Source organism: Rhagoletis pomonella, unplaced genomic scaffold (assembly GCF_013731165.1).
Source record: "Rhagoletis pomonella isolate Grant_MI unplaced genomic scaffold, Rhpom_1.0 Rhpom_scaffold_00004, whole genome shotgun sequence".
NCBI classification, from domain to species: domain Eukaryota; kingdom Metazoa; phylum Arthropoda; class Insecta; order Diptera; family Tephritidae; genus Rhagoletis; species Rhagoletis pomonella.
In genome coordinates this window covers 40,717,131-40,741,453 of record NW_023458558.1, presented here as the reverse complement: position 1 = coordinate 40,741,453, position 24,323 = coordinate 40,717,131, and the positions used below count along the sequence as shown (strand labels likewise).

The window sequence follows — 24,323 nt, the reverse complement described above, 5'->3', positions numbered from 1 at the left end:
TGAATTGGTACGCATACGAAAACACACAGCTATGTACAAATACACCGGATAATTGCATAAATTTATCACTTAAATGCAACTTAACTTCCACTTCCTTGATCGCAAAAGACAAAGATGTACAGAAACCCACACTAAAGGTCCAGTAAGTGCCGAAGAATCCCTGAAGACAGCAGAAAGAAGAAGTGATTTACAAAACCAAAAAACCAAACACAAGAGAAGCACATAAAGCGGTGACGTGTTTAAAGAGCATACAGAACAAAGCGACTGCGGATGAAGAAAAACCGCAAGAGACAAAAAAAAAATTGGGGAGCAAAATAAAAAGACTTATAAAAAAGTAGGAAAATGTCGACACTGGAAATCAATTCGAAATGCGAAAAGCGCACCGCACTCGTATAACGAAATATTAAAACGCAAAAATACTGACGCGTACATATACATGTATACGCGCAAATACAAACTCACACAAATGACGACATTCTCGGCGTGATAAGCATAAGAAATATGAGCGCAGGATATAAATTGTGTCAGCGGTGAAATGATAAAAAACCACTTAAAGGCGCAGACAATAGCGGCATTGCCGGCAAGAGAATGAAACCTGCAGTGATGGTGAAGAGGGTGCAGTGCCTGGGAAGTGGAACCATAGAGAGACCAACAGTGTGGGCAGAAGAACAGTCGGTAAAGCAAAAGCGAAACATTGAAGGAGACAATTGTGTTGACAATGCTAATAAGGTAGTCACAGACGCGGCATTTGAGCAGTGAAGTTGCCGTCATCAACCGCACACCAAGGCAGCTGGCAGTTGGACTCGCTTGAAGCAGAGAGACTTGTGGGCAATTGGCCCCACGTTGGAGAGTAGCAACCAAGCGTATACTAAGTACCTACCAGCTTTGGCTAGCGCACCAAAATAACTATGTAGGCAAATGCAGCAGGCAATATGGCAATATGAAAAGGTGATGGCGAAGACAAGGAATTTCGTAATGAAAAATTTGTGTATACGAATGCCATTCAGCAATAACTCAGTGAAAGAAAAAAAGCTTCAGATGCGCGGATTTCGCGAACTAAAATAATATGCAAACTAAAGTTTCTAAGATATGCGTTTCAGCATTGCTGCACACACTTGGGAAAACCGAAATGTGCGATGAATATACCATTCGGTACTTTACCAAGTTACCAGTGGTTGTTCCAGATAAGAGACGAACTGAAATGGTATGACATTATCTAGTCGGCAAAACGCCTGATGCCTAAGATCTGCTTAGGATTTCTCAGAAAAAGCGAGCCAAAATATTTCCACCTGAGCCTCGCGAAGGCTGAGCCGTATAATAGAAGATGATTAAATGACTTAAACTTATCATCCTATTGTCTCAAATTTTTGACCACCCCTAATTCAACCTCGGCCTGAAGGCTGTTGCGATTGCCAATGTACTAGTTTAAACCTAGCGCTCTCTCAGCTTACATGAGACCCAACAGTCCAAGAGTTAGCAACTGAAGGATACCCAGTTTCACTCAATGTCGCTATGGTCCGGATCCCAAATAGGTCTGATAAATAAATATTTACTCAGACGCAGTTGGTTGAGGTCAGACATTCTCTGACCAATTTCGAACCAACTGATGTCGCATTCTTCAGCAGTGAGTCAAGCGCTTTCTTAGTGGCAGCTTTTATCGCCTCAAAGACACTGCAGCAGTCCGAAAGCCTGATCATTAGCACCTCCACAAAAAACACCTCGACCAGGCTTGCCTCCATATGCACTTCACTTGTCCCTGCCTGCAGCCACCTCGCCCCACCCAGTCATCCCTTGGAGGAATGCAGGTAGAGAAAAAGTTACTGGAAGCCATTTGGGAAACCTCCAGATCTAGAGGATGTCCAGTTTTAGAGCCAGTTAACAATCCAGTTTCCCTCAACACACTTAGCATTTCATAGATCGCGTCCACTATTGTGTCCAGGTCGTAAGTCGAAACCTCGATGTACATAGACGTATGCAAGCTATGGATAGCAACAAAGAACCATTTTAGGTAAAATGTATCGCACTCCAAAACTACTTAAAATAGATATGAATGTTGAAAAGAATTTTCTGATTTTCTGGCAACAATTCAACGACGATGTGAGGAAAACTTTGACTAAGTTCAGACTAACGAAGATAAATGGGGTTGTTACTTGAAAATCTGTGAAAATATTGCCAGCGCTAAGTCAGAGTGAACTAGAAAACTCTCTAAAATATACACATAATATATAAATGATACCAATATTACCACTTAATGTATTCTTTTTAAGATTCAGTTTCAATAGCTTAAAATTGTCGAGCACAATTTTTATGAAAGCTTATATTCAAATAGCTGGTCACAAATTTGTCAAACTAAAGCGGTAGATATGTGTGAGATTTATCGTAAGCAGCTCTCGTCGAAGACGACCTAAGCTCACGGTGCTCAAAAGCGCAACGCATCAACTCAATGCGATGATAAACGACCCAAAATGCAAGCATTTCGGTACCAATTGGCAGTGTGGGTTAGGCATACTAACCACTTTGGTAGGGTTCGAGGCCTATCTAAACCTTTGCCGTTCTTTGGGTCCCGACACCCGGTTTCAGTGCAACTTCACATTGAATCATTACTGGTTCTATCCGCATTTGGGGGTTAAACCACAGCCACCACGATACTCCCCGAAAGAACGTACCCAAGAGCAGACCGGAGTAATGCTCACTCGCCGAACATGCTCGGCTAGCTCGACACACCCGATGTAATCCATTTACCAGACCTGCGCATGCTCGACTTTCTCCACTAGCTCGATTTGCTCATCGTTACTTCCTATGTTACTCCCTAACCATATTCAACTTTCCCTACACACTTCCTGTGCTGTTTCCCTCACCGAAGACAACTTCAGCAATTCAGCAATTATGCTCGTATCGCTCATCTGGCATGTCTTACTAATTTTACTCGTAAGCACAATCCAGCCTGCAGGCAACAGGCTCGACTTTCTCCACTTTTATAAATTGCTCGAGTTGCTCAACTCACACACATCCCTTTCCATCCTGCATTCATGTTTAGCTCATCTAGCGGGCGAACACTCTCTGGCCAGACCTCGAAAGCCGAAGACTTTTGCCAGTTGAAACTTCACTCGACTCAAGTCTTTTACTGGGTACACCGGCGTTGTTATGTACCCAGGCATTATTAGCACGCGTAGTATGATCAATACTCGTCAATGGATCGACAGTTTGGCTCGCCGCTTTCAAAGGGGCACCCTATATCTAAGCCAATAATGCTACGTATCGCTATGTGCCCTTAGAGTGTGTTTAGCTTTCCGAACCGTTTCCGAGGCTGCAGCTCGCATTTTTCAAATATCTCCGCTTCGGGTTCACGAGATCCAAACTTAATAGCAAGCTTGGCTCCTGTATAAAATCATAAAGTATGTCACCGATAATTTTAACGAGTGAGGAAGCTGGAACCAGTTTTGCCATTTGTTATACAGGCCATGTGTACAGCCCCCTTTCGAATAAGTGGCATTCAATTGCTATATCCGAACTATACTATGCTTAGGTACGAACTTTCTAATTGGAAAATAAAGTTGGATGGGTTTGTTTAAAACCAAATCAACATAAACATTCACATGGCAAACAGTAAAAGACGTAGAGCTTATTGGTAAAGAAATACTTGACGGTGGTACCGGGGCATCGCTGCATAGCTGGTAGGAGGTTTAGTTAGTTAAAGTCTCACACGGACGGTTTTGTGGCTTAGGATTTTGATGCTTTCTCCTCTGGAAAAAATACGACTCGGTCTACTTCTTAATAAAAACTTCATCAAGTTTTAGTATTTCATTTAAAAGAATAAGCAGTGATAGAGTCTGCACTAACTATCTTGTGATCACGGGTGCACATTTTCCTAATGGAATGTGTATCAAAAATTAAAAATTTTGAGTTAAAACTCTTTCCACGAGCAAGTACGAATATGCTGCACTACTATAATGTACATCATATTTATTTATCTTTGCTATTTCATGTAGCTTATTAGAAGTGCTTATCCCATGAAAAGGCATTAAAACAAGAGCTAGATCTGAAAAGCTAAGTCCAACCAATTGACTATTATGAATTGAAGTGCGATTATTGCATTTATACGCTCATTAGTATTTCTTATCGGCATTTGCTGCAAATATGCAAACAGCAAAAACATAAAACACTTTAGCGAAGGAAGGAAAAAAATATATCCAACAAAACAGAGCCAATCGCCGAACGCATCAAGTTTGGCGTAGCGTGCAGACCTACTCACGCTGTTGGCATAGTCATTTACAACAAAGCAACACCAATGCCGTTTCGCTTCTCTCAACCAGCGACGGAAAAAATTATTATTTTTGCAACGTCTATGGAAAATTTCACACCCGAGCGAATTCTTAAGATTTTCCACAGCTAACTTTTCGTTCGGCTAAGTATTCTTTCCTTTAATTTTTGCACTTGTTTACATTCTCTTATTTTCCTTGCCTCATTCTTTTATAGGTACGCTATGCCCGGGTAGTGTAAAGAAATAATACAAGAAAAGCGAACGAAAAAAAAACATAAATTTCTTTCAGCAATGCTAACTTTTCTTCCGACGAATTCCGATTTTAAACTTTTTTCTTTTTGCCGTTTTTCTATATGCCTTCCACCTCGAAGAAATATGTGTTCTTTACACTTGCTTTGGTTTACTAAAGCTTTAGTTTGTTTCCTTTCAATGTAGCAGCTTCGACATCACAGAGTTCCCCTCGTTCTGACTCCATTTGATGTTAGCTAATTTGCGCCTGCCGTTAATTTTTTTTTATTCCATTCTCGTTACTATGAATGTTTTTATTCCTATCATAGTTGCTGTTGTTATTGTCACCATCGTTTGGGGGCATAACAAACAATTGAAAAATGTTTCTGACATTTGGAAAATACTGCCCATAATAGTGCCTACAAACGCCTGGTATTCAAGCAGAAAAAGGCAATAAAAGGCAAAAAAAAAGAAAGAAACTACGTCGCCAATTCCGCATCCCTTTATTTGGTTTTCGTTGTCACGCTTGGCATGAACAGTGGCAACACTGCACGATACATTATTTTGGCCGCCACAATCGCTGCTGCACAAGACCGCACTTAAAAATCGTTTGTCATTTGCGGTTTAACTTGAGCATGGCTGCATTGATTTAATTGCGAAATTCGGACACAAAGTCGACGGGCTTAATCAGTTGTTGAAAGAGCAGCACCAGTTTATTTCATCAGCCTACTCTCCACCTTCCACTCGGTAAAGCCTTTCGAAGCTTAGTAGGGATAGCAACGGGCTTGGAATAATGCAACAATGATCATTGAAGCGCTAATTATATATTTAGAATGGGAGATATGTACGCTTGCAAATGTAATTCATATACTTAAGCCTAAAAAAGTGAGCAGGATTACTGTGAAGTGGTATAAAATTAATTCAAATAAGCATTATTGAAATTTGGGATAATTGGACTTTAATTAACCGAAAAACACTTCAGATATAGTACATACGAGAATGTAATAAGAGTGTCAGCCAATAGAAACTTTTTGCGGTTAATGCCGCTGTCGACGAGGTTATTGTACAATCATCTTGAAAACTCTGGCTGTAAATGACTTTATCAGGTGGTCTGCAGAGCGCACGTGGACGGCACGACATTCCTCGTCTAAATTAGGTAAGGAAAGATCTATTCCACTCTTATGACTGGCGCGCCAACAGCTTCGACATGTAATTAGGATTTTCAAAGGTCCTTGATTGATGGGTACGCACGCGAACGAATCGAGCCCACATTGGAATGTCTTAAGTCGTAGCTGCGGAATTGTAGAAGAAATCGAGAGAATTTAGCATACAGCATGCGTTCCACCACTGCCAGGGCTTACTCGACTAGCTGGCAGTGCTAAGTATGGCTTCATTTCGGGTCTAAACCCCCCCCAAAAAAATATCGCCAGTTTCCTCTACCTTTTTGTTATTCTTTATTTCCATTGGCGCGAAATCAAAGTATCTTTTCCCCAGAGTGTCACCATTATTGCAGCCAACGATTTCATTTTAAAACTCGTACAGTTTGCCACTTCGTTTTCTTCGGTACGTGTCGCCAATGCGAATGCCTTTAGCTCTCGAAGGACCCTTAATCTTTCTCACCTTAATTCAATGTCGGTAAAGTTTCTGGGTCATAGGAAAGGAATGATAAGAGAGATATGCAAAGCGTGATTTCACTTCGTCGAGAAAGTATTATCTTTTTGCCGCTGTAGCTGAGTGGTTAAAGGTGGCTACTCTTCCGTAGCATTACAAACAGTTTTGCCCTCCGAGAGTATTTTTTCCATGAAAAAGCTTCTCATAAAACTACTTTCCGTGCGGTGGCGATATAAAGTTTTAAATATTTCCAAGTAAGTTATAACATCGGGACGCACACCACCACCTACTCTCTTCTGGTAGATTTTTTGCGTAAAGCTCCTTTCGGCCAGCATCGCATTCACATTATTCTTGCGTCATTACTTCCTTCTAAATAGGCTTCTTATCTACCTACTCTTCCTCTAGTATATTTAAATTTAATTCTGGGTCCTTTGAATAGGGGCACACAAGTGGCTTTGTGTATATTCCGATATTACTTTCTAGTACTACCATCCACCATATCCATGCCACAAAGAAATCATTGTTGCTGACAACAATATTAAGTTTTTGTCAAGGACTTTTTAAACAGCTTTCTCTGACATTTTTGGCGTTCTTTTATTTATTTTTTTTAAATATCTGGATCATTGATCAATTCATTTGATAACAAGCAGTACCTCTTCCCATACTGAACGAGTGTCTTCAAACACCTTTATTTTGGTACCCATTTCGAAATATCTAATTTAATTTTAAATTGTCTTAAATTTTAAAATAGGTAACAACACTTCTGAAAATAGTTCTAAGTCAAAGTTTTTTTTTAATATCGTTCTTATGAAGTTAATGGAATTTATTAATTAATAGAGTGATAGACTCGGCTTCTCCAAACCGGTAAACTCGGTCCAAATCCGTAAATCGGCTACATGTCTTCATTGTAATCGTAGTACGGCGAACGTGACGAAGCAACTTGAGCTCTTCGCCTGCGATCGGTAACATTGATCTCCGATGTTAGGAATCGAGCGGCGAGTGTTGACGAAGGTGTTGCTTGATTAAATTTATATAGTCCGGTCTCGTTCAGTGGATGGTGTTACTCATTCCCAACTAAAACGAAACAAAGCAGCGCTCAGAGTACATGCGGTCCATTGCTCCTTACAGCTTATTGTCCCTTCTATAATGGTTACCCAAATCGGCTGTAGCGTTGAAATTATTTAGAAACTAAACTGGCTTTCTTAATTATGTGCTTGCGTATTAAAACACCTTGTACATATATACATATGTATGTACATACTTACTTTTTCCAAAAATTTTTGTTTGATGCAAAGAAAGTAAATACCTGTTACTTACTCACACTTCAGTTACTTTTTTTTGTTTTCTTACAACCACATAAAATATTTCATTGTTAACTAGATAACGGTATGCATTGGTGACAAAAGCAAATTTCCAACTTAATGCTGCAAAATATTGTCATTCTCCCTCCATTTAAATACACATTAACTGCAATAGTAACAAACAAAGCATAAGGAAAAATGGAGGTCTATACAAAAGGACATTATGCCAACAATCTTCAACACTGATAATATTTATGGATCTCTGCCAAAGCAATAACCACTCAATGGCATTAATTTGGTCCACCATATTTAAAATGAAATGGATTCGAAGACAGCGGGAATATGCTGCGAATTTTTCAGTTGCTCTTGGCGGAAATGTTTAATGCCAAGGTGGCAAGGCGGGAAATATAACACGGGGAAGTGGTGAATGGAATTTAGTTTAAAATTGCTTGTCTGAGTACTTGATTCTGATGCGAAATTTTAATTATACGAAGTAACTTTCTAAAAGAATTCAATGTGACTAATGATTCGCTCAGCCTTGGGGAAAGGCAGTTTTATTTTTTACACTGCTTTAAATGTATAAAAAATTAAAAAGTAAAATACCACGAACTTTTGGTTAAATAAAAGAGATTTAAATTTACGCTTGCGGACATGTTATTAAAAATGTATATGTTTTAATAACTTCGCCGTAAATCCGTGCGATTTTCAAAAGAAAACTATAATGGCTTTCAAATAATTGCGATATTTTTTCATTTAAAATTTAGTAAAAATCCACGAACGCAACCACGCAGCATATTTTGTATGAAAATCGGATTATTCGTTTAAAATTTTTTAATTGCTTTCACGGTTATTTAGCAAACAATAGTTCAGTGTGCATGTGTGGATCAAACATCAAATTATGCAGTTCACTACTAATGAAATTAGAGCTTGTTGCTAAAAGCTGTTATTGTTTTTATTATTTTTTTTTTAATTTAAATTGGAATAAATGAGAAATGAGTGTGTGTGTGCTTCACGGAAAATAAGTATTCTGAAAAAGAATACATCTGGTTTCGAGAATTAAAAGTCGTTGTTTAATTTTTTCTATACATACATACACAAATATGTACTATATCATAAATGGAATAAAAGTGTAGAATAATTTTATTTGGTATTAAAAGGCGTATACTTCAAAGTTCACTTAGGTTCTAGTCTCTTAAAACTTTAATAATTTTAAGGCACAAATCAATACATTTTTACATGCTTCTTAATCCGTATTTGTGTCTTTTTTCAGCTTTGATGTTCGGGGGAGAGGTTTCGAAAAGGCTTTATACTGGTCAGATACAAATTCATTTGGACCGCGCGCTTATTTTGTAACGAATAAACAGCCAGCGAAATTGACAGTCGACAATATTCAATTGGATGATGAAGGCGTAAGTAAATAACAAAATTTTTATGTTCGATTTCTCAGTCATATTTCAATTCTTTCTGAATGAAAATACAATTGATTTTATATAGTCTTTGGTATACCGAAGCTAGAGAACAAAATCAAATACAAGATAAATTGTTAGCTGCTTTTTTATGAACGAAAACTTAAAGCTTGTTCTCACTATGTCAAATTCAACTTCAAAACGGTATATCGATTGATTTTCATTAGGATAGTTCCTTAGACATTTGCACGCGCTGCTAAATCGGCTATGTGTCTATTTTTGGCCCATAATGACATCGGTAAAGGTTGTGATAAAAGAGAATAAGTTGCGTAAAAATATGTCCTCAAAATTTGGCATCAAAATATTACATAGGAAAAGCCAGACTTAAGGATCAAATATTTTAAAGTGAGTAAGTTGGTCAGACAGTGTCTGAATTCTACTCTCTCAAACTTCTAAGTGCTTCCATATCATGGAAATCTGATAAACCGATAAGACAGGGAAAGTTCAGGTCATTTCCTTGGAGACGGTAAACTAGTTCTGTTTTCGTTTCTAACGAAAAATACAACTCTCTTACGCAAAAACACTAAGAAGAGGGCAATGAGATGAGAAGACAAATTTTGTAGAAACGAAAACGCCATAATGAATTAGGACATACAGATCGTTCAAACCTTTATTTTCACAGCTAATTGAAGAAGGATATGGTGGAAGAGTTTCCCCATTATCTTCTTATTTAACACGTCTTCTCATGACAAAGGCTGAACAACGTCGACCGGCGTCTTATAAAATCTGCACATTGCGAGGCTTCATTTGGCTGAGGCACTTTAACGCACCGTTTTTCCTAGTTTCTTACTTATTTATTATATAGTTTTGCTAGATTTTAAAAATTTTATGAGATGTAGTTTGTCAGAGACCCGAGAGAGATTACGGTGGTAGATGGAAAATCTTGCCTAGTGCCATTATGGTATTCGAAATATATCGAAATAAACCAAATTCATAAAACAAATTCATAAACATTATTCACTTAGTCCGGCTGGGACTGCCTCATACTTTTCAGTGACCGATTGCTTACTATAGTCCACTCTGGTGCTGTAGATGCGCTTCCTAACAAGAAAAGTTATTTGTTTTTCAGTGTTTTCCAAAATAATTAATTCCACAATTAAAACTGCAACAATTTATTTAGTGTTAAGTAAAACGTATGCTTTTCAAAGATTATTTTTTATTAAATTACAAAACAATTACAAATGAACAACGCACATTTAATTTGATTTTCCTTAACGTTTTCATTTCGTATCCCACAGGTGTACAGATGTCGCGTCGATTTTCAGAATTCTCCCACACGTAATCATAGGATTAATTTAACGGTTATTGGTAAGTAAGCCAGACTGTTAATTAAATATATTTCTTATATATATGTATGTATATAAATACGTTATATAAATAATTAAATCCATAAGTATACCCAAGTAAATAATATTCTAGAGTTATATACACAAATGCAGATAAATACATACACTCAGCTGAATCCTTGTAGGCGTGTGTGCTTTGATATAAATTACTGTATATGCACTTGTTGTCAATTGTTAGTGACAGTTTGACCAGTTTTGGCAAATTTTCTCTTGTTTATTTAATGTTTATAATTTTTTTATAAAATCCTAGCATAAACAGCAACACATAAATCCACATTTAAAACTTCATACAAAAATTATAAAAATTCAAAAAACTTTTACCAAGGAGCGAAATAACTGTTATTTATGAAAATTGTCCTTGAAAAATTCACTATGAAGGAAATATTGTACAACTAAGTGATACATACCAATCGATTTCTTTTTTCACCGATAATCAAATTTTATAAAAAAGTTTATTTGTAATTTTTATTCCAAATCAAAAAATAACAATTATTTTTGATTTAAATTTTGTAAATCCGAAAAAAGAATAAAAATTATTTTGATTTTGAATTAAGTTATCTGTAAATAACAGTTATTTTTGATTTTTATATTATATGTCTGTGATAACAGTTATTGAAGACTCTTATTTACATAAGTCATTAATAAAAATCACTCACCGACTTTTATTTTTTAAATTATACGAATAAAAGTCATTATCATTTTTCGCAGTTAAGAAGGTGTTGGAGAACCAAAGTTTACTACGACTTATAGAAATGATTTTATAAGTATGATTTTAAAAATAAAAATCAGTGACTGATTTATGATTGATGACTTTTATAAATAGAAGTCTTCACTAACTGTTATCTAAGATATATAATTTAAAAATAAAAAATAACTGTTTTTTGCAGATTTAGATAAAAATCTAAAATAATTGATAGTTTGGATTCATAAAATAAAAATCCGAAAGAAAACTGTTATTCAAGGAGTAATTAAGTAAAAGTAAAAAAATAATTGTTAAAGAGAGTGTTTTTTAATAAAAGTGGTAAGTGTTACGGTCCCTGACTTTAATGATAACACCCAAGAATTTTAAACTTTTAAAATACAAAATTTAGACAAATTTTAGTTATGCAGTTTTGTGAAATTTCTTCCATATGAAGTATGCTCAAAAATTACTTTATGTGGAAGAAAATGCCTGACACCGTCAGCATAAAATTATTAAAAACCAGCGCCTTGAAATTAGCATTTCTTTATTAAAATTGAATGGGCTATAAAACTGCGTAAATACAATTTTTCTTAAAGAACAAAGTAGAACAAATATTTATACCAAACACAACTTATGGATATTTATACACATTGCACATTTATTTACATAATATATGAATATTCTTACATATATAATTAAACACATTCATATACTTTACCACACTGCTTGTCCCGTTTCGGCAGTTCCTCCACATCAAATTCTGGTTTATGATGCCTCAGGACGTGATGTCGCCGGTGCTGTGGGTCCACTGCTCGAGGGCGACAATATTGTGTTGACATGTGAAGTGCGTGGCGGTAAGTCAATTTCTCAACTTTTACCTATTATTGCTATTACTGCTTGCTATAGCATGCTTGTTCATATGACTAAATCGGTGTGAGTCTTTAAAAATATTTGTAGACAAGAGAACGGGTTGCCTACTTTTACATACGGGCAATATACTTTACTATCAGACCCGGCGAACTTCGTCCCGCCCAAAATTAGTTTTTTATTTAAATATTTTAGTCCAACATGTTAACCAACAATCTACGCTTACGACTTCCATTATCACATTTATCAGCTAAGATTATGGTTTGGTGGTGGTTTGCCGCCTTTAATAACCTAAAGAAAGTATTATATCCATGAAAATGTTACCTGGCGGCAGCAATGATCCGGATCTATACACGGTCAAAAATTTGGGTTTAATTTTTAAACCGCGCTGGGACTACTGCCTTTTTTAAACTTTTATAGTCTACTTTTTAAACCAGTCAATAGTTTTACGCAATTTTTAATATATTCTGGTTTAAATTTTAGCCCAAAAAGTTCGTGGTTTAAAAATCAAACCAAAATGTTTTAATTCTAGTTTCTAGGTTTCATATATAGAAAATTTGGTTTAAAATCTAAACCGAAATAGAATATGTTGCACAGCGAATTGTGGTGTTGATTCAAACTCAACATATGAAAGCACATTTACATGCGTGGCTGTAGCTGAGTGTGCAAAGATGCTTGATACAATTGGTTGCTACCAAGGCTGTCCGGGTTCAATCCCAACCAGACGGAGCATGAAATTTAAGATTGTTTTTTTTTTATTCTTAATTATGAAAATGTTTGGGTTTAACATTTAAACCGAATTGTTTAAATTCTAAACCCATCATATGTGCTCTCTTTTTTTTAAACTTGGAAGGTTTGTATTTGAAACTGAATTTAGTTTGGTCATATATGTAGTCCAAAAAGTTTAAAATTAAAACCGAAATTTTTAACCGTGTAGTGAATCTGCCCTGGAAACTTTATCTTACAGTTGGTGGCAATTTCAAAATGGATGCGTATCATTGTTCAACAAAAATCCAATATACACTAGCTTATTTCAGCTGAAGTAGCTTAAAAGCCAGTTTCGTTAAAGCAATTTAAGTGGAAAAAACATTTTTCATTAAATTGCTTTCATGAAACTAGCTTTTAAGGTATTTTGAAAGGTAGACCTATAGAAAAGGTTTTATCAAGGAGCGAAATGGTTCTGGTGGTTGATTTAGTGGTTGTAATTTGAGATTTACCACTGCAAAACTCAACCCTGGTGTATCCGAATGAAGCTTTATGCATAATATAATTGACAAATCACATCCATTGGCCAATCGTAATACAGGAGAGTTCGATATACAAAATGGTGCAACAAAACGATTTAATCTGACATTCACGGCAAATTTTCTCGTTTGTCCATTCTTTGCAGCGGCAGGTCTTTTCTGCAATAGAATTGCCTTTTGTTAAAATCCCTCCAGCCATTTAGGTTTCACTTACAAACATACCTACAGAAGGATTAAACCATTTTATCTTCCTGTGGTCATAGCTAATTATTTTTCTCATACACCAATATTTCCAGCGCATTTAGAATTTAGTAAAATCTCTAAAAAAATTTATATCATTAATATAGGTATCATTAATATAATTGCCCTTTTATGGGCGTTTTTAACTACCTAAACATAAGTTTTTAGATCATAATTTATGTACGTCTGGTCTGTAAGAAATACAATGTCATAGACTGAATAAATCAAAATTTAAATTGAAATGGAGAATTAAGTATATGTATGGTATGGATATCAGTAATGTATTTAAAATGCCTACCTTTCCACAGTACTTGCTTCGTTCTTAGTTTACACACGCTTCGATTATGAATCGCGAGGTGGAACAACTGAGTCCACAAAACGATCTAGGCCCTACAAGTATTGACAATGACCACGCCATCTCGTTAGCGACCTCGTTACCCACAATCCTGCAGTATCCTGGAACCTAGCATAGTAATACCGTGTTCTTTACTTTCGAGATTTGGCGGTGTGAAAGCATTTCTTTATGAGCCTGGAGGTTATGGCTCTATTTGAAAGGGCCCTTACGGCCGCCTGGCCATCTGAAAAGATAAATAGAAATGTGCCTTTCAACGTTCAGTCTGGCACAAATTGAGATTGCTAGTACCTCGGGCTGAAAGAATGGGGCCCAAGTACCCATTACAAAGAAGGTTTGGTGCCAGGTCCAAAGACACCGGCTGCTTCTCTGCCCTCCTTCTTTGGTGCGCCTGTGTAGCAATGTCTGGGATCTAGTTTAGGTAAACCATTTGACCAGACATCTTGCTCTGGGATTTTGACCTAATATTTCCTTCCCAAGCGTAATTCCTTTGGTATAGTGTTGGAGAACTTGCAGATTTATTTTTGGTCGTTATGTTAGATATATATATTTTTTTTTGTTATTATTACAATCTTTATTTTAGATTCAATTTTTATACCCGAGCGCACTTGTGCACAAGGGCATTATAACTTTGTTCACATAACGGTTGTTTGTAACAGGCAAAACGAATCGAGATAGATATAGACAAATGTATACCTAACTGATCAGAATGAAAAGAGAAATCGATTAAGCGGTGACTGTCTGTCCGTCCGTCCGTCCGTCTGTGCACACGATAACTCGAGTAAAAATTGAGATATCTTAACGAAACTTCGTACGTGTACTTCTTTCGGGCGTAGGACGGATGGTATTGAAAATGGGCAAAATCGGACAATAACCACGCCTACCTCCCATATAACGGTAATTTTCAGAAATACGAAAACTGCGATATTTTAGTAACTACTGAAGATAATTCACTCAAAATTGACATTTAGAATAACTTTTAGACGAGAAATAAGAATATTAAAAATTTTTGAAAAATGGGCGTAGCCACGCCCACTTATAGTTACATGTGTATATTTTGGTAACCGCTGCACCAATTTCTTCCAAACTTGGCACAGTTGTTGACCCTGGTACAGCATACCAAATGGCCGAAACTTTTTAAAATCGGTCAATAACCACGCCCACATCCCATATAACGGTATTTTCGAGAAATACGAAATCCTCGATAAATCAGTAAATATTAAAGCTAATTTATTCAAAATTGATGGTTGCAACAAGTCTTTATCAGGAAATACGCTTATGATAAAATTTTAGAAAATGGGCGTGGCACCGCCCACTTATGATCACATATATGTATATCGTTAACCGTTTTAGCAATTTGTACCAAACTCGGTATGGTTATTGTGCTTGCCACATGAAAGCGAACCGTTGAAAATTATTGAAATCGGACTAAAATTACGGCCGCTTTTCATATAACGGTAAATTTCAGAAATGCTTGAAATTTCAATATTTCGAAATTTAAGGATGCTAGTTTACTTAATATTTATACACCCGCTTATCATGTAGCGTTAGCTTTCGGAAAGGTGGAAAACATATATTTAATACTTGTGCCGGGTATTTAATGTTCGGCTCCGCCCGAACTTAGACTTTCTTACTTGTTTTTTTTATCTTTAAAAATTCCAATCGGTCATAAAACGATTACAACGATTACAGGCTTCAAATTATTGAAAAATAAAAATCGAAATATAAAAATAACTGTCTTTTTAGACTTTGCATCTATACCGGATTGTTAGTGGACCCATATTTATAAACCAGAATCGAATACAGCACCGCCAGAAAGGCAATACTGGGCACAATTATTTGAAAAGATGATGACAACGGTTTTTTTTTTTTTGTGGATTTAGAAAGATCTTTAATGCTCAATTGTAGTGATAGTGGTAGTTTAGAAGTACTTGCAACTTAAAAAAAAACTATTCATGAAAAATATAGTGGAAAATTTAGGTGGTCTATGCTTCTTTAACACGCAAGACCCCATTTCCCAGTCCCGATCTCCCAGTCTCTGTTTCATTCAAATCTCCAAATATAATAAATCCCAACTTCAGTCAATTGAGCTAAGATTATCAATCCTCTATAAACAAATATTCAAGTAAATAAAATTTTTAGTACCTTTAAAAAAATTCGTGCACTTATTTACTTTTTAAATTGTATGCCTTCTTTCAAAATTTTCGCAATCTACTCACTTCGCCTATGACCGCTAGCGTTCGCAGCATCGTAAATTTTGTGGAAAGTCCTCAAGGTGCAAAAACCGCAAGTAAACGAAAAAAAGAACAAGTAAACTTAAGCTAAGAGCGTAGCCTGCTGCAGTAAATGTGTAAAATTGTGGTGTTGAGTGTGAAAGACAACAGATGGCGCCCTTAAGACGTTCGCCAATGTAGCGGGCATTACTCATACGCCACGTGCACACAAACAGATGGGTAAAGTACTAATGTATGTATGTGTGGATGTACATCTGTGCTGCAGACGGAATGCCGGTGTTAAAAAGGCCGCTCAAACCACTTGTTTTTTTATTATGTTTAATTTCTTTACGTTTTTCACTGCTTTTGCCTTTCGCTACGCAAGGGTATAATATAAATCATAATTTTTGCCTGACAACAGTGCAATTTTTTTGCGATTTTTTATGATATTTTTATTTACTTTTCTTAACTGAACCTTATTTTGCCGCATTAAACAAATTTGAAAATTCAAATGGATTCTAGAAAATATTTGAGAATTTTCTCAGCGAGTAAAGAGCTAAATGATATTTTCGAACAAAACGCTATAAAAGAAAAGGGGTAAAACTTCCAAAAAAAATTTTTTAAGTATGCACGTGTAGTACATACAACCTGCGCGACAAACCGATAGCACTGCGACAAATTATCTTTTGTTTACTTACAGCTCCAATATGTGTACTTGATAAATTCAACATTTTTATAAACAATTTTTCTATTTTTTATTATTTATCAAGAACTAAGATTGTAGCACAGAAATCGATAGCTCTTTTCTTGATAAATTATCAAGATTAAAAACGCTATTAACAAGAGTTTACGAATTGACATTTCTTTTGAAAATTTAAATTTTGTATTTGTAAAAATTTTTTTCCATTCTCATGTTGAAATCTTAGAGCTTCTTATTTAAATTTAATTTTGCTGACGGTGCTACGTATTTCCTTCCATATTAAATGATTACTCGAAATTTTTTTACACTTTTTTAAATATCTCTAATTTTTTAAAACCTCTTATATTTGGTTTTTGTTTGAAAAATAATCACAACTGGTCAAAATATTGCACAGCTATCATTCTGCCGCGGGCTGCAAATATGTATATATATTAGGGAGATCCTAAAAAATCAAATGAAAGTTTTTTTCAGTCTCACCCCCCCAATCGGCGTTACCAGGGTCACAGACATCACATATAAGTTGTGGTCCCGATTAGAGACGGTTAAGGCGTGTCGCACGAGGGGCGATTGGAGTCAGCTAAGGCGTATGGCAAAGGGGTCAAAGGCCAGATGCCTCTATGGAGACTCAAAAAATGAAGAATATTTTTTTTAAATTTAATAACCACAATCCAAACAACTAAAGTCGAAGATATCACATATAAATTTTGGTCCCGATTGCAGTTGGTTAAGACGTTTTCAAAGGGTAATTTGACTTTAACCCTTGTGGGACATTCCTTAACCGACTCCAATCGGGGCTCGAATTTAACTATGATATATTCGTCTATAGTAGCATCGACGTAGGTGTTCAGGCTTAGAAAATCTGATGTAAAAATTTCCTTCCTACATTTAAGGACCACCCTAATCTACATGCATGCATACATCCTAACACGTATAAAGAAAATTTTTGGGAATTTGCGGAATGTTTATTACATTTTATTCAGAGCTTTATAAATTATGCGCAAACGCTAATTCACATTCGACTTGAAAGAAAATTTTCACAGCGGCCAGCTACTGGCTTCCGTGTCTGTAAAACTTTTAGAATTTTTTTCATGAAAAAATACCGTAAGGGGTTATTGACGCGCTATACTCCTAATATAAATGCTTGCATGAATATACAGGGAAGAAGAAGTTTCGCCTGTGACCTTGTTCGTTAACATTTTTTCACATTAGCTTAATGTGCCGAAAACAATAGCCTTAGCACAATTTATGAGCAAATTAATTAAATCGATGTTTTAAGTGCGAAAAATGAAACAAAAAATACACATATGAACGTACTTACTATGTACTCGTATACCAAAGTACTTGTAATAGAGAAGAACAGAGGCCTCAACATGTAAGTATGTATGTACATATATATGTACCACAGTGGCCAGCTCAAAAAGAAAGCGAAGTAATTGTAAAAAGAAAATCTTTTGTGCGAGAAGTCATATGCCGCAGCTCATATGACACACACCGCACAATTATGTATACATACTGTAGCCTACAGTGTTTGCGGCAGAATTGCTTGTTAGTTATTATATTATTTTACCGCAATACGAGAGTAGGCTCCCACACTAAAACAAGAGTGCAGCCGCTAATTCTCAAATAGGATAGGACGGACAGATAAAAGATGTCCAAATCTATCTCGATTTATACAGGCTGTTACAAACAACTGTTATTTGTTATTATACCCTTGCGCACAAGCGCGCTCGGGTTTAAAAATAGAAATTTGTATATAGACGCTTGATTATAAAGATACGGGCTTGCTTTTAAATAGGTGCATCTGTATTATATATTTATGTATAATACTAATGAATGGCATAGCATCCCTGTGGGGATGGTGCAGTATTAGAGGATTTACGCTAATTTTCGTTCACATGCAAGCAACTGGCCTGGCGAATTGCACACTGCGATGTCCCTATGAAGAGTAAATTGCTATAACAGAAAAAAATATATATATAAATAAAGTATGGCCGTATGTTTATTCACATCAAATTCTAACTAAGGAAAAATATTTTGGACAAATGTATCCAAACATTCAAAAAAAACATTGTTTGATAAAAATTCCAATAAAATATAACCATTACAAGTCAAGCAATTTAATATAATGAAAACATATCCTTTATTCAAAGAAACATAACTAAAGATCAATATTTTTTTGAAGCGTCAGTCTTCCTATTCAATCTGTCTTATCCTAAGTTTCACCCGAAAAAAAAATTCACCCGAAAATTTATCATCCGAATATATCTTTGTTCACCAAATTTGCTAATCAAAATTTGGTAAATTTGGTGAAAAAAATAGTAAATAGGAAGTTTGACGCTTCATATGACCCCGATAGTAAAATAATAAAATAATGATATGTTATCTCAACGTAGAATTTTCCGTTCTTTCTGAATTTGTGATAAAAAAAAACATGTTGACCTCGAAATAGACCCTCACGATATTTTGCCAATTGGCATTTGAAAGCTTGTTTTTTTTTTATACGGATTTTACATATTTTAAAAAAGTTTTAAGTTAAGAATGCCCCATACCTTCTATTACACCGTGCGGCAAAAACCAAAAAGTTTCAAAACTCAAGAAACAGTCAATTTACTTACAAAACTATGAGCTAATTATAGTAAAACTTGTTGATTTTGTTGTGTGAAGTTTTATAAAGTGAAATAAAATATATTTTTCTTACGTGCCACATTATGCCGCTTCTGTGGGGATCTAGTTACTATCGGAGTGGTTCGTTTTTGGCGATTAAAAGCTAGTACGGAACTAGAAATTTGATTCACTAGTTCGGCATTTCCCTGCAAGGATTAAATATTTATACACATATACAAACATACACTCTCATACATATACAAATGTTATTAGCACCAATCTTGCGCTGGTTAAAGTTGACCAGCCACACGGGTATACTTAGCAGCATAACAATGACAAGCATTGAAATTGCGGCTAAGAATGTGTGAAAAAGAGGGATTGAGTTAAGGATAGCACGGAAAACGACCACAGACAGCTATGGGAATAATGTGCACTAGAATTGGCAATAAAGGGCTAGACATTAAATTAATAAAAGGATAACGAATTATCTTAGATATGGGTATATTAATTTAAGTAGTCGATAATAGTTTATGCTTTATATGTATGTATGTAGTTAAGTATTTAGTTATGCATTTATGAACAAATTTACATAAGTTTCGAACTCATAAGACAAATTTTTAATTTAAAATATTGTGGTATTCTTAAGCGAACGTGAAACATAACTGATACCCCTCCGCTACTCCCGGCTTAACTGAAAACTTCTTTTTATACCCGAGCGCACTTGTCTGTCTGTCCGACCGTGCGTCCGTCCGTCCGACCGTGTACACGATAACTCGAGCAAAGATTGAGATATCTCAAAGAAATTGCCCTTTACCCAAGGCAAGTTGGTATTGAAAATGGGCGAAATCGGACCGTAACCACGCCCACTTCCAATATAAAGGTAGTTTTCAGAAATACGAAAACTGTGATATTTTAGTAACTATTGAAAATTGATATTTACAATGACTTTTAGACCTAAAATACAATTTTTGATACGATTATTTCGCTTACCACAAAAAAAAACAAAACTTTAAAAATGTTCGAAATCGGACTAAAATTATTCCCGCTTTTCATATAACGGCAAATTATAGAAATTCTTGAAACTTCGATGTTTCGAAATTTAAGGCCGCTAATTTACTCAAAGTTGATACCAACAACAATCCTTGGAAAAGAAGTAACATTATTATAGAATTTTGTAAAGTTGGCGTGATATTGCCTCCACCTAACTATATAAGTTTATATCATTAAGTATAACCGAAATTGTTAGAAATAGGGGTAAAACCACTCTTCGACCATGTAACGGTAGTTTTCAGAAAGGCTAAAAACGAAAAATGACACTGAAGATGACACAACACCGAGACGGGTTTTTTCTCCAAACCAAATTTGACAAGGGATACCGGAAAATCGTTCCACAGTACAACACACTCCTACTCTGTCGGCAACACCATCAACGAAAATTAGCTAAAAACTGTATTTAATATTTGCGCGGGGTATTTAATGTTCAGCTCCACCCGAACTTAGACTTTTTTACTTGTTTATATTTTAATTTTTATTTTTGCTTTAAATTTTAAAGCATTCAACGCAATTCAATCATGCGGTTAAAATACCGCAGTAAACTAACTAGGTAGCACATATTTAACTAACGTATGTATACATATACATATATACACTAGGGTGATCCAAAATACATGTTAAATAGTAAAGTCGGAACTTTTATGCTCTTACCCCCTAGGGTTGTTCTATATCGAAAAAAGTATACCCCTATTTCTTTATTTTGAATTCAAAAAATACTTAGAGGCCGCTCAAAGCGCTCAAAGTTTTCCATGTATTTTGTATGGGAAAAAAGAACTTTTCGGGGAAATGGTATGGAATTCTTGAAAAACTATATTTTTCGATCGGAAGACCCTGTGTCTCTTCAACAGATTCCCCATAATAAACCCCAATTATTTTTTTTTTAATTTTTTCTTAGTAACAACATTTTATAGGACCGCCAAAAACACCTCGAAAATTCCAGAAAATGCAATGGGGGATAAATAAAAAAATAATTCGTTACTAAAAAATGGTTAAATAAATAACTGAAAATTGTTATTGGAAGTCGGCTGAAGAGAACCAGAGTTTTCCGATCGAAAAATATTGATTTACAAGAATTCCATACCATTTCTACGAAAAGTTTTTTTTTTCTCATACAAACTACATGGAAAAGTTGGAGCGCTTTGATTTCAGAATAAAAAATAGGGGTATACTTTTTTCGATATTTTGAACCAACCTAATATACATACATACGTACGCACATATTGTGTAATCAAATAATGCCGAATGGCCGCAGCGGCTTTGGCTATGTTGACTGCGGGAATGTCAACCACCTGCGGCTATGTAATTAAATTCAATATATCATATAATGCACTGAAGCATGTAAATATAAAGTAGATATATTGTTTGATTGAAAATTGAATAAGATGCACAATACAAAAGTAAATTTATCTACATATGTATTTACTAACTTTTGCCTGCAGCTCCGCCCGCTTGATTTTCAGTTTAACATTATGATTTTAATTGAAATAACAAAAAGCAAGTAAATTATAGGTATGTATTAGGGATGTTGCGAATGTGGAATTTTAGACTTCCAAGGATGTCAAGTATTTTTAAGAAATCATGTAGGTATATAACTCAGTTGGGTGATTTAGGTAAATAAAAAAAGGAAAAGTTAGTATGGTTAATAATTTTTATTTTGGTTTAGTATTTGAAGCTAAATACTGAAACTTTATATATAATAAAAAGTAATGCTGCTGCTTTTACTGTTCGTTGTTTAAATACCGCTTACAAGCCAAACTAGATGTGTTCGCTTTTTCCACAAACTTTTTCAGTCTCATTCTTTTGGGTGTTTCGTAATTTGGAGAACCTGTAACGTCATCAGGGTTTTTCGATTTTAGTGTTATTCATTTTCAACACTTTCTTCTGTGACTGGTTTGAAAAATTTGTGCTTATAGCGAGGTTTTAATAGGTGGATATGGCAAATAAATTGCTACTTTCCATGAATGAAAATTTCGAACAAAATTCTTTTTTCAATCTCCAGGCTGCCAGCCAAATCGGATCAGAATCTTTTTATTTTGTTAAAAAGGCACCCCGTTTTTTATTTGAAATTTGCATTTGAATTATTAGAATCACGGATGATGAGGGTAACCGAGCTGCTTAGTTCCCGGGTGGCTTCTTCAACCGGTTCACTTGTAGTTTAGTGAATAGCTTATAATTAGTTTTCTTATTTGCTGAGCTCGACTTTTGTTAGTTGTAGGCAGTTAGAATTTATTACTTACCACTGTCGGTGTCATAAGCTATCAAATCCATTTTTTTTTTGTTCCATTACAAACCAACTTTTTCACATTGTATTTTGCCTTTATTTCGCTGCTAATTTAATCAATGAGACTAATTTTAACGTACCAGCATGCACGACACATATGTATTTACAAAACATTTGCACAATAGCGTACATTGTGGCATATTATCAAGCTAAATGGTAACTGGAAACTTCAATCGTAGCAGTTAGTACCAGTTCGTTTGGCTGATAGAGGCAGCTGCTGTCCCTTTTCCAGATGCACGCCTACATGGCAGTAGGTAGTGCTTAAATAATTGCACATATCCATACATTGTACACTACTAGTTCTAAGCTACTTGTGTACTTATTTACTTGGTCCATTTTATGTTATGTAGAAATGTCAATGGTCAGCAATATGTAGATAAGTATGTACCAGTTAACATACTAGTTTGCATTCGCATCAGCCAATAGCAGTTGACTTGGAAGACTGCCGTCCCCGCCGTGAGTAAAAAGATCGACTCCTAGTACACTGAACTCAAAACCCAAGAAAATTTAACAGCGGGTCCCACAGGGTGTTGTCTTCTCTTCGTGGCTTCAGTTTACGTCGTACATTTCAAGGCTCCCTAACTACCAGGGGAATTTTCATACGCTGACGATTGGTTGATATTGGCGTCCCGCTATGCGATTTCTGCTCTGTGCTCGAAAGTAAACGGTAATATCTCCGATCTAGCTGGCTTCGTCACTACAAAAAGTTACACTCACTCTTCTACAAAATCCCTGGCAAAGTGTTTTACTACGAGCACGATAGAGGTTTGGATAGAGCTAGGAATTCAGGTAAATGGCGTACCAATTCTAACTTCCAATCAGGGAATATAATGCGTATGATGTTCATTGAGCAGTTACCTTGTATTTTTCTACAGACGTGGGCACCCGAATAGGCACTTGCTAGAAGAAGAAACTCCACGAAACCACGTCCGAAGGCATTTCTATGAAGTAAATGATCCAGAACTACAACCATTGGACCTGGCGCCATATAGATAGGCAATTCAGAACATTCACAATGTGACCATTACCACCGTCATCAGCTATCGGCAGGCGAATGTCGCCAATGGAGTTCAATCACCTCCAGTTGCCAAAGAAGAGTTTCAATTGTCTCGCTGGACGGTTGCCCGTATTAGCCATCTCTTTAAATTACCTCTTAAAATACTCAACTAATTACATTTTCTATCTTTGATTCGTATCCGTCGAGAGAAGACGTTTCCTGGTCCTACCGTGAAGCTTGAAGACAGCGATTGAAGGGTTAATCGATTCCAACAATAGAGAACCGATTAATTAACTGCGCATCTGTTTTTTCTTCGACTCTGTCGGCAAAATTGAAAATTGTTCAAAGCCGTCGAATTGGTTAGCCTCCGGATAAACTCATACTAGTTTATAAACTACTCCACCTTCGCATGAAATTATAACAGTTAATCTGCATAATATAATGCTTTTTCACCAGTTTGACTATTTATTTACTTTGTACATACATAGTGCAAATGGTAGTGTATACATACATATATACGTATGTGTGTCCTGCTACTGCTACTTTTACTATATTTAGCACGCTCTCGTGTTCATGCTTGACATTTAGTCGCTGCTGTAGTACCAAGCATATTTACTGAGTAGTCAAGGATGACAGTCGTGCAGATTAAAATGGAGTAATGCTTTTCATTAGCTGATGCTATTTTCACTTCTCCACTTTTGCAACACCCACACGTTCACACATGCTGTATGTACTTGTAGTTCCTTTATAGAATATTGTGAAAAGTATGGACGGAATGCCATTACTTTGTTAGATGTGGTATTGGTTGCTTTGTTATAGGTTAAATAAGAATATGTCACAGGAGTGCTTGCGCTGTTAGCAGTTGCCGTCGATGGTT

General features: G+C 35.7%; 1 protein-coding gene across 1 annotated transcript in view; it reads left to right on the top strand.

The window, feature by feature from the left end:
* The window catches only part of LOC118738220, a 307,156-nt gene that overhangs the window by 206,366 nt on the left and 76,467 nt on the right, over positions 1-24,323 (top strand). Inside the window, exons 3-5 of the mRNA XM_036469143.1 lie at positions 8,672-8,810; positions 10,106-10,175; positions 11,639-11,749. Of these exons, the coding sequence (XP_036325036.1) occupies positions 8,672-8,810; positions 10,106-10,175; positions 11,639-11,749 (320 nt within the window). The remainder of the gene's footprint in view (positions 1-8,671; positions 8,811-10,105; positions 10,176-11,638; positions 11,750-24,323) is intronic.